Consider the following 14,575-nt stretch of genomic DNA (forward strand, 5'->3'; position numbering starts at 1 on the left):
ACTAAAACTTTATCCGTTGATGTACAAAAGATTTCACAATCAATAAAGAATTTTGTAAATGTGTGTTGTTGTTTTTTTGATCATTTTCAGTTTTAAGTTTTCAGTTTTTAGGGTTATGCAAACAACAAAAAAGAAAGTAAATTACCAATGATCAGATTACACAGACCAGTTTCTTAATTTAACGATCACCAAACTTATTTCAGTCAGTAAATGCACCACAATGAATCAGAAGAAAACGTACAGTTGTTCTCGAAAAAACCCTTTAGTTGTTCTCCGAAGAACCCTTTAGATTAAGGATTTACATTCTCTGGGGAATAGAATGAGACCACCGTCTACAGCTACTAATGGTAAAAGTGCAAATCGCTAATGCAAAACCATAACACATATTAATTTAGTCAGAAAAACATGGTTTAAAACTAGCTGATATCCCACACAGAACTCCTTCACTACCTACAATGTATAATTAATGACCACTTTAATCTTTACTACTGGTTTTATATCTGTTTATTTATAATATTTGCATCTTTTTTAAGCTGTCACGATGGTCTTTGAGGTAGTCCTGAATGATAGTAAAGTGAATGTTGAATCTTATGGAACGACAGCTAAAATATATTTCAAATGCAGTTTATTAAAAGCCTCAAAGAGATTAGTATGTCGACGCTTTACCTAAAGATCAACCACAAAACTCTAATCTATGTCGTGACTTTTGCAAGTACTGCAATTAAGAATTTCCTTTCCAAACCACTAAGTATTAAAAATAGAGAAAATAAAATATTTCATTATCAACCAGAGTGTGTCTGGTGTATCTTTCAAAATTGACTTAAAATCTGTTAAAATAATAACTGTTCTTCTATTACTCTGAATGAATCATTGAATTTCACTCTTTTATTTCACTTCCACAATGTTTGTTTGGTGCTTCCTCTCTGAGCTCACCTCGACAGGGGTCGTTCTTCACAAGGAATTCATCCAGAGCCATCCAGCCTCCACCCACCCGCACCATTACGGTGCTGCGCAAAATTCGCACGAGACGCAGCTGCTGAGAGTCTCCAAACTGATACGGGGCAGGGAAAGCACAGAGATGACGTGTGAGAAACACTGAACTAACTGCTGCTCGCTCCTTGTTGCTACACACAAGAAGCTGCGCAACTTAAAGAAAAAAAAAAACAACAAAAAAAAAACAGACTGCTTGGAGGATTCACATGGATTCATTTGGCACGAATTGAATTATTTAAGTAAGGAAAAATCAGCCCTGTGTGCAGTCTGTTTTTTTTTTCACATAATTACAAAGATATGCAGACACAAAACATAAATGTTTACTTTCAATTGTCAAACACACAAATTACTCAAAAGTTAATCGAAAAGGTTCTGTTCTTTTAATGTTTTTGATTATGATTTCTTTATTTCACTTATGTGCACAAGACTTCCTTTACTCAAATGGTCTGATAATAAGCCTGACTGAACAATGTCATCATGAATGACATCTGTGAAATTTTCACGACGATTTATCAATTTTTTTGTCTGAGTCATTCAATCAAATTTTCATAAAAAGAGAGTTCAGATCACGTTTCGGCTGCAGTATCAGTCAGGCTTTACATACAGACCTGTGAGAATTTGATTCAAGGCTCCTTTAGAGTTTGTGGAGCTGAGCAGCAATTACTCAAACTGCCACAGCTTCACAAGCACAAGTGAATGACGTATTTTTTTTTTGAGTCATTTCTGCACATGTTGGTTCTCACTGTAATAATCTCACATCGAATTCAGTCACGCGTGGCTTAACCCGTAACTGCAGGTTGAGCCTGTAAAAGACTACAGCTGAAGGCACATCATTACACCACCAGGGGGTACTAGTGTGCAACAATTTGCCTTCACCTGATCACATCGTACAAACATACAAACACTGAGCATTTCGTGGACTCAAATGCTTCAAGCTCTATGAAAATGGTGGCATGTCAGTTGAAGTCGCACAAAAACGTGCAGATCACAATCACAGTCGCATGCTTTCTGTCCATAAACAGCAGGCTGACGTAATGGTCAAGGGAGCAAACATCCAACTCCTGCAACCTTTGTTGCACTTTCTACAGCTACGACTGCTCAGAATGCGCTGATGGCACTGACGCATATCCGATGCAGCTAGCTTTGCTAACACAGTGAGAACAAAATGAGGGAATGGTTCGAGTCGTTTCTGCCTAATTCACGTGTGACACGCAGACATGATCAAACACTGATGATTCTCGCCAAACTCCTCATCATTGCTTCCCAAAAACAGAAAGAAAAAGAAAAAAAGAAAAATCTTCGTATAATCTTTTATGAGTATTGGAATGATTTAATGTGAACTGGTGATTCTAATGATCAGAAACATTACAGGTGATGAAGTAAAAAAGAGGCACAAAGAAATATCTGAAGAGTAACCATTTACCAGAATACAGCTTTCCAAAACCTCAACGTGTAGGTGGTGGGTAAGATTTTGATTTTCCCTGTTTGCTATTGTCTCATCGCCCATTAGGGAGTCATGTAAGCAGTGAACCAGACCAAACTGTCAAAAGAGTTATTTCAATTCATTGTTGAGTGAAACATCAATACAAACTGTTGCACAAACCACCTCTGACACCCTTGTCCCGTCTCACTAACCTTCATCCCAAACGGAATTCTCCAACACATAAGAGTGCCTTGCAAAATTATTTAACGTCAAGTGAACTGTTTCACATTTTGGCACATTGTAGTCAAATTTTTTTTCTGTATTTTATGGTCTTTTGTGATAAAACGTGATAAACCAAAAAAAAAACCTAACTGAATGAATACTTTCGCAAGGCACTGTAACATCCCAGAATTTGTTTTCCCCAAGAGAAAAGAGCAAAAAAACATCATTAAAGTTGCCCAACTTTAAAATTCTCTGATAATAAGAATTCGGCTGATGGATCAAACTGTGTCAGCCATTGTGGAGGTAAATCATTCCCATGATACTGAAGCATCAAAGCCAAGCAAACAGAAAGCATTACTAGATGCCCAGCTGATGAATTTATGCCCGTGAGCCACTGAATACATGGGCTGAAATGGTGCTGGCAAGCCAAAACTTTATTTTCTGAAACTCAAAAGCAGATACATAAACAGCTACAGGAACAGATATTAAACTTGTTCATGTAGGGCTTTGTATGGCGCTTTAAAGATCTGATTGACTTCAGAAAAAAAAATTGTTTGATGTTATTGTAAATTTTACTTTCTACTTCTGAGTTCCAGTCCAATAACTGCAGCCAGAAATCTGGGCAAGAAGTGTTAACTGGACAGCAAACATAGTAAATGCAGAAAAAGCATAAAGGCCTGAGAGAAACCAAACAGACATGTGGGCAAAGAGGAGGACTTTCAGATGTACCTGATTTCCAAGGTAGAACTGGTGATGGAAAAACAATGAGAAAATATTCAAACGTTAGCAAAGGTGTGATTAATTTTTGCATATTTCAACACTTACCTTCAAACTGATTTTCCACCAAACAAAACAAATCAGCTTCAGATAGAACGCAGGTAAATAATAACTTACCCTGTATTTATTTGCTCCAATCTGCTCTACTTGGAATCTTTTTGGACATTTGCATTTTGCGACTTGACGGGTAACCTGGAAAACATACACCGTATTACTGAACTGCTCCTTTGAATTAAAAGACATTGAACTCAGGCCATGACGGTTTGCATCACCTCATCTTCAATTTTGTCCGCATCTGTCAACGGCTTGTAGGCATCTTTGTTCGGATGAAGAGCCGCCACAAACTCGTAGTAGTCAATGTAACCGTCACCGTCTCTGTCGAATATGTCTGCCACGGCGCTCATCTCCAGGCGGCTGGTCGGGAATTCTTTAGAGGAGCAATCGCATTGTATCAAGACTTCGTACATTTCCAAAATTCCATTATTAGAATTAAATAACTTCTTCATTTAAAGCACAAATAAAAAAAGTTGAATGATGAATCCTGAATTAAATGAACAAATAAACAGATGGACAGATGGATGGAAGCACATTGAATTCTACTAGATTTGTAGTGGGCACTTACTGGATGAGAGTATTCCCTCGATGAACTCCTGTCGGGTCACTTTGCCATCCTGGTCCTTGTCAATGCGGCGGAAGAAGTCCATGACTCGAGACTTTTTATGATTCATCCAGCGCATGTAGCGTTTCCTCCACACATCAAAGTCAAAGTTTGCAAATTCCTTTAACTAAACCAAAAAGGAAAGAAAAATGAAAGTAAGCACAGATTTCTAAAAAAAAAAAAAAGAAGAAAAAAAAAAAGAAGAATCACTGAATTAATAGAAGCGTCGATTTACCTCCTCCTGTCTGTCCAATGCGTCGTTGAGTTTCCTTCTTCGGTCCAACGCCAGCAGCCACACATGCTGCCACTTCGTAACCAGCAGGTTAACTCGAGGGTTCTTGGTTTCAATCGGAGCTTGTGTCGTTGATGCGTACATAGTTTGTGTGGGAGAGCGTTTTCCTGCAAGCGAAAGATAAAACTCTACATAAGAAAAAAGGGATTCATCGTGATATCATTTAAGCAGCAAAAAGGAGGAATATTAGGATGTCACATCACTGTGCAATGACACAATGGTTGGCTAGCTGCCTCGGACCACGTTCTGGACAGGATATGAAAGGGATTCGTACTTCCAGCTCGTCCTTTGTCTAGCACAGGGATGTGTGACTGGATTTGGGGCTCCAGAGCTGGCTTCCTTTTATGTGTTTTAGTGATTTTGTCAACATCTGGCTGCTTTCTGGTCATTTCCTCCATGAAGGTCTGCAAGGGAAGGGAACAGTTACTGTTTTCAAAACAACTACAAAACCAGAAATGCCTTCGTCAAATAAATCAGAAATAAAACAAAAGAGGTGGGTATTTTTTGTTTTTTTTTCAGCAGTTAAACTTTACCTGGTGTTCTGCTATGAGGCTTTTGATTTCTTCAATTTCCTGAGGCAGTGTCTCTTTGTCCCTGTTGTTCAGGTTGGTCTCAGCCCACTGCAGCCAGGTCAGCAAATTCTCCAGCAGTTCCTGAGTGGCCAGCAGCTCGGTAAGCGCCACGGCCAGTCGCTGCTGGTGCTGCCTGACCCAGGCCTGCACCTGCACTCATGGAAAATGCATGCAGCACATACAAACACCTGAGATCTTTCACATTCAGTTACTTACACAAAGGTAATTCAAAAGGACTTTAGATCTTCAGACAATTTCTGGACATTTTCAAGAAATGTTTGTTTTAGATACATCATAAAACAAACACATTTGAGTCAAAACATGTCAGATTGTTGGTTTTTTTCTGTTGATCAAATAAGTGTACAAATCTGGAAACATTCTAAATAATCCAAAATGAATTTGTTACTTAAAGTGATATGTGTGAAACTCAGGGAAATATATAACTTTGAATCTGTCTGGTTGACAGGATATTATTAACTACATCTTTCTATTAATTTGATTTGTTTTTGTGGCTTGAGACGATGTTGGGTTTGAATTGGCATTATATACAAAAAAAAAACAAAACAAATGAACTGAACTTGAATTCTGAAATATAAGCTTTATAATCCTTGATTCGATGTAAATGACTTAACAGTACCTACATCTTATTTTTTTAAAGACATACAGGATCTCACTAATCATTGTTTATAACATATACTACAATAGCTCCCTTCCTGACAAGGAGAATTCATTCTTCAATAAAGTGAAGAAAATAATAAAAAAAATAAAAATAAATGTGAATTTGCATATTCATGTGGCAGGCATTTCATAACAGCTGCAAACTGACCTCTTCAAACCTGGCCTTAATGATGGTGTTCCAGTGCTTAATGGTTGTGATGGAGTCTGGATGGCATATGCTGAGAATAGCCTCCCCCATACTGGTCGCTTTGTTCAGAGCAACTCGCTTTTCTTCCAGCTTTTTAATTAACTCCTTAAAAACAGAAAATATATTAAAAAAAAACATTGTTTATATTTGTATTGGCTTATCTTCAGCAAACATAAAAATAAATCATTGCTAGTGCGTGTTTCCATGTAAGAGCAATGCAGAGCTATTTTAATAAGATGATATCATAGGAAAATTAGAGCACTCAGTTTTTGGCATTAAGGATGACAAGGCTGACAGGTTGCAATTACATAGTCTTGACTGTTTATTCAGGCAAAAGACATCATTAAAAATGTTGGCAAGCTAGATTTGTTTCATAATATATGGGAAGGTGGCGCGATCATCAAATTGTACAGTATAAGTAATAGCTAATTCATCGCTTCTTTTTTTTAAAACAGTTTTGCACCCGCTATTTTGTTTACTGCTACTCTGGATACAAAAAAAATCCACATTGCAATAAATAAAGTAGACATAAAAATACCCATTGTCCTCTTGTCAGTTGGTGCAGTGAAGTGATTAGACATACAGAATATTTCAACCAATGAAAAACCGGGTTGTTTAGACCCTGATCTCATGAGGTTTTTCCTCAATCAATAAGCATTTCTGCAGACTGTGACACAGTGGAATGATGGATCCCTTCAGCTGATTCATTCAAGGGTAAGAAACACTGATTAAAGTTAGAAATGTTGAATAAAGAAGAAACATTTGTTAGTTTTGCTAAATTATACTATATAAAGAAGGACTACTGTGCAAAGCACAGATGGTAGTTGCAGGAGTGAAAGGACATAAAATCTATGGTTTGTCTGCTTTCAGCATTTAAGCTGGTTAAAAAAAAACCTTCTAAAGAAAATACATAAATATTAGCACTGCTTGCCTTGTGTTGTTCAATCAGCGTTCGCAGAGCTTCCTCATCATCTGGGAGGTTACCATGAAAACGTAGACTCTGCTCGGCCTCAGCCAGCCACTCCAGCAGGATATGAACAGTAGAGTGAAATTCCTCGGCCTGCAGCCAGACGACAAACATCAATAAGGCTCACAGAGCTAGTTTGCCTTCCACGCAACGAAACGGAGGCTGTGCTTCACCTGGCATAAGGCCTGCTCCAGCCGAGTCTGCTTTGATACAGACAGGTTGCACACAGTATCCCAGCGAGTGCTAAGCTCCTGCATCTGAACTTTGACCCAGGAGGAGTCATCATGGCTGTTTTCGACCAGCTCTCTCGCAGAACGCTTGAGAGCCTGAACGCTCACTGTCCGCTTTCCCAGCTCCTTTTGGAAAACCTACAGTCACAAGTTCACAAAGGAAACAATTAGATGATGTGTCATAGTGTAAAACACTTCAAACTTTTTGCACTGATTCAAACAAATGTAAATAGAAATATATATTTTTTCGATAAACTGGGCAAAACCGACAAACACAAAGTGAAATGTCACGGTGTTCTGCAAAAGTGTTAGTTTGCTTTTAACATTTTCACTTTTTGTTAGAATATGTGACAACACAGTAGGATTTATGCTCTTCATGTGAAACATATCTTTATATTCATCCCTCCCAAGTCAAAACTTTATAGCGCCTCCTGTCACTGCAATTATAGCCGCAAGTCTTTTTAGGGACATGCGTCTGTAATCTTTGCACATCTACAAACTTGTGCAAAATAACTCATCCTAAGACAGACTGGATGGAAAGCATCTGAGAATTTTCAAGTGTTGCTTCAGACTTTGGAATGGAGTTTGACTGGATGATTTTAAGACATAAATATATGTTTTGCTCTCAACTCATTTGTATTTCTGGCCGTGTGCTTAATCCTGTCCTGCTGAAAGCTCAATCTCCGCCTCAGTCTCAACTCAACAGGTTTTCTTCCAGTATTGCCCAGTCGGGGCTCCATTTATGTTCTCATCAAGTCTAAGCAGCTTCCCTGTCCGTGCTGAAGAAAAACAACACCACAGTATGATGTTATAATACTGTTACCACCATCGCAGCATTTTAAAGATGCTGTTATCAGGGTTATGACAATAATCATTTATCATGTTTTGGAGCAAATAGTTTAATTTTAGTTTCATGTGATCAGATCAACTTCTTCCACATGGCCCCCACAGGCTTGTGGTGAACTTTAAACAGGATCTCTAATGGAAAACTAACACATTCTTTCTTTTTTCTTGACTTCACAATTGCACATAATTAATCAATCACATAAAATTCCAATAAAAAATATACTGAACGAAACAAGCCTAACATACAAACAATACCACAAAGCTATATATTTGCTGCATGATGGTGCCATCTGTGCAGTTGTTTAAACACAGCTATCTTCACAGCCCAACCCTTGTGTGGTTTATGCACCAGAATGATTAGAAAAAAAAAAAACATTAAAAGGATGAAAGAGAAAGGCGGTGGTGCAAAAATGAAAACCTTTACATGTTTTCAAAGTTAGCTTTTGTAACTGCGTCTCATATCCATGATCGACAAAACTGTGACACATGTTGTCACACTTTTGTTGGGAGTGAGCTTCCTACCTTGTGGTTGTCAATCAGATTGAGAACCAGGTCAATGTCTCCGTGTACTGGCTGGTCCTCAGCCAGCTGAGGTTCCACTTTATACAGCCAGTCGATGAGTGCCTGGAGGGCATCCGTAAACTGACCCGAGAACAGCAAGGCCTCCTCCAGCTTGTTTTGTCTGCAGGTGAACACAAATAAATAAGCAAAGTGCCCTGACTACATTTAGTAGACGTGAGAGGAAAAAAGAAAAGAAAAGAAAAAAAAAATGTCTTCTGACCTTTCCACTGACTTTCCACAAACAGTGTCCCACTTATCTCTCAGTTCGCTCAACATGTCGTCCAATTTCTGCTTATCATCTTTAAGAGCAGTTTTGTCTTTCAGGGCCCGTCCGGTTCGAGCAGTGGTGTCGTACACAGAGTGTTTGCTACCCAGAGCTTTCTGGAACTCCTGCATTTGACAAAACGCAATCAGTTTTAGATGTGCTAAAAGTCTGCACATCTAGATGAAAAGCCAGACTAAGATTGTTTTCTAACTACTGCTGGAATGTCAATAGGGCTCTARTSTGCGTGTGTGTGKGTGTGTGYGTGTGTGTGTGTGTGKGKGKGTGTGTGTGTGTTGTGATGAAGATGCAAAGCTATGTGTGGCAAACACAAAAGGGGGTCAAATCTCAGCTACTGCTCCAGAGAGATTAAAAGTATCCAATCCCAAATAGATTTGGTCCAACCCCGGATTATGATAGGATTAGCTCAATCTCCCTACATAACAATGCATACATGGCAAGAACAAACAATAAAATAAACAGTTTTAAACACATTATGTTCTACTGACGTTGTATTTTGTGTAAACAGACCTAATTGGTGTACTGGACATGGTACTATAAGCATGGAGCCTGACAGTTTAAGAGATGAACCGATCAACCTTGTTCTGACCAGTGCCAATTCCTGGTTTTCTTTGGTGTTCAATCTGCCAATATCAGTTTCAATCAGTTCAGACGTTTCAGAATCAGCTAAACTTGGTGTCAAAATTTCATACAAGAAAAAGCATGTATGTAACTTAATAACTCAATAATGAGCTGCAGGTTCTTGGACAGAGAAAGTAGCTTTGCGTCCAACAACAAATTCTAATAAATACTGGCATATTCACATCAAAGCATTACGGACGATGTTCCCTAACATTCATTTGAATCTTTACTAAAAGTGCATCAAAGGACATTCTGTTCATTCATCCACAGACATAAACAGCTTTAAATATAGACGAAAAGAAAAAGATTTAATGCAATAATCACTAAATCACAGCCGGTCAAGGTCGCGTCTGACATGCAGACGTTTATGTTTCATGAGTGAAGGCTTGAATGTGCATGTACCATATAAGGAGATAACATTAAGGGGACTACAAAGTGATTTGTCACCTTATGCTGTGTCAGCTGCATCTTGATTTTGTCAGGATCATTGGCAATTTCCACTTCAGAGTCCAGGGCCTTCTCGGATTCATCCAACCACTCTGTGAGTTTGTTGAAGGTTTCGTGGAACTAGAGAAACATTGGAAACAGTGTGAATAAGTTAAGAGAAATGCACGATTGAACTTGATTTATCGCAAAGCCCTGCTTTATGTTCACATGATCCAGCACTTTGGCTCTAAGGAAAGAAGTTCTACACACTAATAAAAACAAAGCTACAGCATGCCGACAGAATTTTAAACAGGCCTGAAATACAGTTTCCAAGGAGCTTTCCAATGATAATAAAACAAGCCTGATAGTAGTGAAGCAAGCCAGTGCCAGACTCGGCATAAACATGCATAAAGCATTACCTGCTTCGCCCTCTTCCTGGCGTCATCCAGCAGGCGACCTCGCTCCACAGACCTCTGCACCAGCTTCTCCCAGCGGCCTTGCACGCTGAGCAGGAGGTTCTTGATCAGCACCACGTCCTGTTTCTGGCTGAAGTACTTCAGATGCGTGCCCGCCTTGTCCAGCTCGATGATGTGCTCTCTGTGTGAGTTCACCTCGGTCACAAACATCTGCACAAACACAGAAAACATGCAGAGGAAAGGCGTTCAGGTTTGGTGTATTAATGAAAAGAGTATAAGCGCATTTTTATTTTTTATTTTTGTAGAAAAACAAAAAAGCCGTTTTTTTTTTTTAAAGAAAAAAAGGCCCTTTTTTTTTTAAGAAAAAAAAAGCTAGCTAAAAAATTTGCTTGGCTTCAATTGGTTTTATTCCAGGAATACATTCACTAATGATGCACAATCTAAAATGTATTTATTTTCATCAGGATTAGCTTTCCCACCAGAGGCTCTGTCTCTCCACACATTACCTTATGCTCATCAATTTGAAACATGATGGTCTCCAGGATGAGGGAAGCAGGAGAAACCATGTTCAGCGTCTGTTCGGCCTGCGTTAGCCAAACAATGAAGTCCTGAAGAGAGTTGTGGAAATCTGTGGCCAGTGTTAAAGCTTCTTCAAGTTTTGCCTGTGGAGACAAACCACCAGAAAGTGTTAATTTCTCTAAATCCATATACACTGACCTAACCATAACCCACAGTTCACTATTCAGTGCTGCAGATTTCCCTGTTGACAGATCTGGACGGGTAAATGGCAAAACTGAAAGGCACTGAAGAGTTTATAATTGAGGAAGACAAACATCCATGAGGCTGAATCATATCCGCTCGCCCCAGCAGAGAAGGCTTGGACTCAAACGACATTACAGCGCTGATGACCTTTCTGATTAATAAACTCTAGTTAAGGGAAATCAGCGGTTTTCTAAATAAAAAACTAGCCTTATAAAGTCAGAGCATACTGTAAAACTTGTCAAAAGTATATATTCGATGCTTTAAATGTATTTGCATTCTGTGTTCAAAACGACAACTCTGTGAAGCTCGCAGATTTAGCAGGCTCTAAATTCCTAGGAACGGCACCAAAGCCAACAGGAACAAAAAACAGCAAAGACTCTCCAAAGCAAAGACTCTCCATTTTTGGAGAATAGAGTGTTAAACAATGAAAACATGCAGAGCCTTACAAATATCCCATAGACCGTTTCGCATTTTATCAAATTACAGCCACAAACTTCATTGTATTCTACTGGGATCATATGCAACAGACCATCAAAGGGCAGTACATCATTGTTGGTGGAATGATTGAGTTACATTGCTTTAAAAATGTTTTTATAACTAAATAAAGGGCATTAGGGGTAGGTCATAAAGACCTTTTCTTAGAATATTTTGTGATATCTGTTGCAATAAAGACAAAAATGACAATAAAAAGTAGTAAAACATTAGTGATGGTCTCTTTGGAAAAAACATTTATGCCGGCATACATTGAGAAATACACAAAGTCACCTTCCTGCAGGAAGGTGAGAATCCGTTTATCCATCTCTCAAGTTTATTGCAGCTCCTGCTTTGTGCTATACTTAGTTCCATTCATTTTTTCATCAACTTGACCTGAAGAAAGGCATTCCCACAGCATGATGCTGCCAACCACGACAAATTGCAATTAGCAAGTAGGGGATAAAGTTTGCTTTGTCTAGACCTCAATGAGATGTTCCCAGCTTCATCCCCGGCCTGTCTGGTGTGCTTCTTGGGTTTCCACGATGCTTTCTTACAGAACAGTTACATTAATATTGAAATTACATTACAAAAAGGAAAAATATAATATAAGAAAATATAAAAAGAGTATTGCTCCCCTTCGACAGCAACTGCACTGCCCCTGATCAACTGTGTAAACCACATCCTGAGTGCCTTTGCCAGCACTTCCACCCTTCATTATCGACACTGGCATTAAAGGCTTTAAAGCTGCAGAGTCAGGATTCAAGTGTTTGTAAGTGATATCTCCCTGAGACCAGAGGAGATGAGTCATTTCTGCTCAAAGCAGTAAAAGCCGTACAGCGGTGACCCACCTTCCTCTCAGTGACCTTTGCCTGCACGGCTTCCCATTTCTCCTTCAGGCTGGCGAGGTCCTGCTCCGTGTTGCTGTCCGGGCCCTGAGGCGACATGGCAAGCAGCTGGCCACCTTTGTTCAGCAGCTCCCTATAAAGCTCCTCCTTGGCCTCAAAGGTAGAACACAACTCCTGAAACAAAAATAAACACGGTGTCGTGAGGAGAGTTTTTGTCAGCGCAAAACAAAAAAGTTTAAGACCATTTGTTTGTCAGTAGTTAGGCCAAGTTTCATCCAAAAATGGACAAAGAATGAGCACAGTCAAGCCGCCTGAAACTCCAAGAAACATGCTTCCAATAAATATTTAAACAGTATAACGTTACCAATTTGATAAAGTTATTGTTTCCAGAGATTTGCTGTTTATAGTTCTATCAAATGCCACCACTTGTGTTTTTTTTGGGGGGGAGGGGGAAACCACTGCTGCTGAAGTGTCTCCATAACCGAGAGCAAAAATAAAAAAAGGAAAACATTCCCAGATTCATTAAGGTCAGGCATGGACAAATCAATTAGAAACACTCAAGGGGCTTTTCGTCGCTCCCTGCAAGTTGTGTATTTTGCAGTGTCGCTTAATTTTCACACTTGAGATGAAACGCAGCACAGACGCAGCCACCTCCTCGCCAGCCTGCCATCTGCATGCAGCCTTTCATATTGTTAAACACACACCAGATGGGCGTTAAGCTGCTCCCGCGCCGTGTCTGGTAAACCTCCCACAGCCTTTGATGCCAACAGCTGACGTTCTGTGTCTTTCAGCCATTGCTGCATATCTTCTATCTCGCCATGGAAACCTTGGGCCTACAACACAATACAACCTGGGTCAGGACAAAAGGTGACTCGAGCACACACACACGCTGATTGTTAGAAACCTGAGTCTGGGAGTGGAACAGGCCAGAGTTAATAATTCCTTCACTTCATTGCTCTATGTGTTCAGCCTGAACTTAATCGGGGGGTATAATTCGTAATATTTTTCTGTATTTTACCCTACCTTTAAGATGAAAATATACTCCTAATTTTAAGCAAGCCGAACCTTTGGAATGCATATCTTTCATTCTTGTTTTAAAAAACTTCACTCTACCTCAAGACTAAATTATATTTTGAAGACTTCTCTTTCTTTCTCTCCTTTTCTTTCTTCCTTTAGCTAAAAGAAATGTCATACTTAAAAACACAACTGCCAAATTAATGAGGAAAGCGTGGGATTACTCACCCCAACAGAACTTTGGGACTTAGTTGTAACGTACTTGTTTCCTTGGGTTGATACTAATGGATCACAGTTTATTAAAGCTAAAGTGAAGTTTCTGTGAAATGAATAAGAACCTGAAGCAGAGACGCTTCCAGCTGTTGCTTCCTCTGGTCCGTCTTCTCCAGGATGGCCTTCCACCTCTGGTTCAGATTATCCAGTTTGCTCTGCAGACTGGAGGCTTCCTCTCCGGCACTGGACTCCACCAGCTCATTACCAGCCTTGTTCACCGTCTCCACGGTCGCCTTGTGGGCTAACACATCTATCTTGAGCACCTTTAGGGAGGAAAAAGCAAAGATGACTCCAAAAAAAATAATAATGTGTATGAACCCAATGTGGATACATTTTCAACCTTACGGATACGGTGTCTATACTTGCAAACAAACAATTAAATGAAAGGTGAAGGAGATGTGTCGTACATGATGCTTGGCGAGCTCTATCTCGATGGCTTTGGGGTCTCCTGCCGCTTTTCTCTGTTCGTTGAGCAGCTCTTCCGTGTGGCTCATCCAGGCCAGCAGCTCATCCAGTGCATGCTGGAACTGGCCCAGTGCCAGCAGCCCCCCCTCCAGTTTGTGCTGGATTAATGACAGATTGACCCATTAGATTTGGCATTTAGTGAAAGCACTTGACATATTCACCATGCGCCATCATTGTTCAGGGTTCTAGATTTCAAATAGCAGCTGCAACTAATTTCTATATAATAATTAAATATGCAAAAAGAATTATGTTCTAAAGGAATGGCAAAAAGAAATATTTTATATTTTCATTTCAGTTCTCTTTTGTAATTTATTTTATTGTAGGTACTACGTTTAATATAAACCAAGTTTGTGAATAAAACAATGCAAGCATTTTTTTTTACAAGAACTTGTAATTCTAAATATGTAAAAATGTGAACTGTTGGTAAAACTCAAAAAACAGATTTTTTTATGATTTTATCAACTTATTAATTTTTCAATGATCAGTTCTTATGTTTTTATGACTATAATGACAAAATAATGCAAACCTGACAGAGATAATTTAATTTTTTGGTAACACTTTATTTGAAGGGGTGTGCATAAGACTGACAT

General features: G+C 39.2%; 1 protein-coding gene across 16 annotated transcripts in view; it reads right to left on the bottom strand.

Moving 5' to 3' along the window:
* dst (dystonin) overlaps positions 1-14,575 on the bottom strand; it is a 112,865-nt gene that overhangs the window by 4,478 nt on the left and 93,812 nt on the right. For 13 of the 16 annotated variants that reach the window (XM_017308845.1, XM_017308843.1, XM_017308842.1 and 10 more), the window contains 21 exons: positions 13,928-14,083; positions 13,586-13,783; positions 12,938-13,066; positions 12,237-12,407; positions 10,659-10,814; positions 10,156-10,362; positions 9,758-9,877; positions 8,627-8,796; positions 8,368-8,527; positions 6,943-7,137; positions 6,734-6,862; positions 5,764-5,907; positions 4,899-5,087; positions 4,640-4,769; positions 4,309-4,472; positions 4,038-4,200; positions 3,688-3,842; positions 3,533-3,607; positions 3,368-3,385; positions 2,417-2,533; positions 934-1,051 (listed from right to left, as the gene is read on the bottom strand). In XM_017308845.1, the coding sequence (XP_017164334.1) occupies positions 934-1,051; positions 2,417-2,533; positions 3,368-3,385; positions 3,533-3,607; positions 3,688-3,842; positions 4,038-4,200; positions 4,309-4,472; positions 4,640-4,769; positions 4,899-5,087; positions 5,764-5,907; positions 6,734-6,862; positions 6,943-7,137; positions 8,368-8,527; positions 8,627-8,796; positions 9,758-9,877; positions 10,156-10,362; positions 10,659-10,814; positions 12,237-12,407; positions 12,938-13,066; positions 13,586-13,783; positions 13,928-14,083 (3,064 nt within the window). The remainder of the gene's footprint in view (positions 1-933; positions 1,052-2,416; positions 2,534-3,367; positions 3,386-3,532; positions 3,608-3,687; positions 3,843-4,037; positions 4,201-4,308; positions 4,473-4,639; positions 4,770-4,898; positions 5,088-5,763; positions 5,908-6,733; positions 6,863-6,942; positions 7,138-8,367; positions 8,528-8,626; positions 8,797-9,757; positions 9,878-10,155; positions 10,363-10,658; positions 10,815-12,236; positions 12,408-12,937; positions 13,067-13,585; positions 13,784-13,927; positions 14,084-14,575) is intronic. The other 3 variants (XM_017308848.1, XM_017308847.1, XM_017308850.1) reach the window with 1 other exon arrangement.

This window comes from Poecilia reticulata, linkage group LG15 (assembly GCF_000633615.1).
Source record: "Poecilia reticulata strain Guanapo linkage group LG15, Guppy_female_1.0+MT, whole genome shotgun sequence".
Lineage (NCBI taxonomy): Eukaryota > Metazoa > Chordata > Actinopteri > Cyprinodontiformes > Poeciliidae > Poecilia > Poecilia reticulata.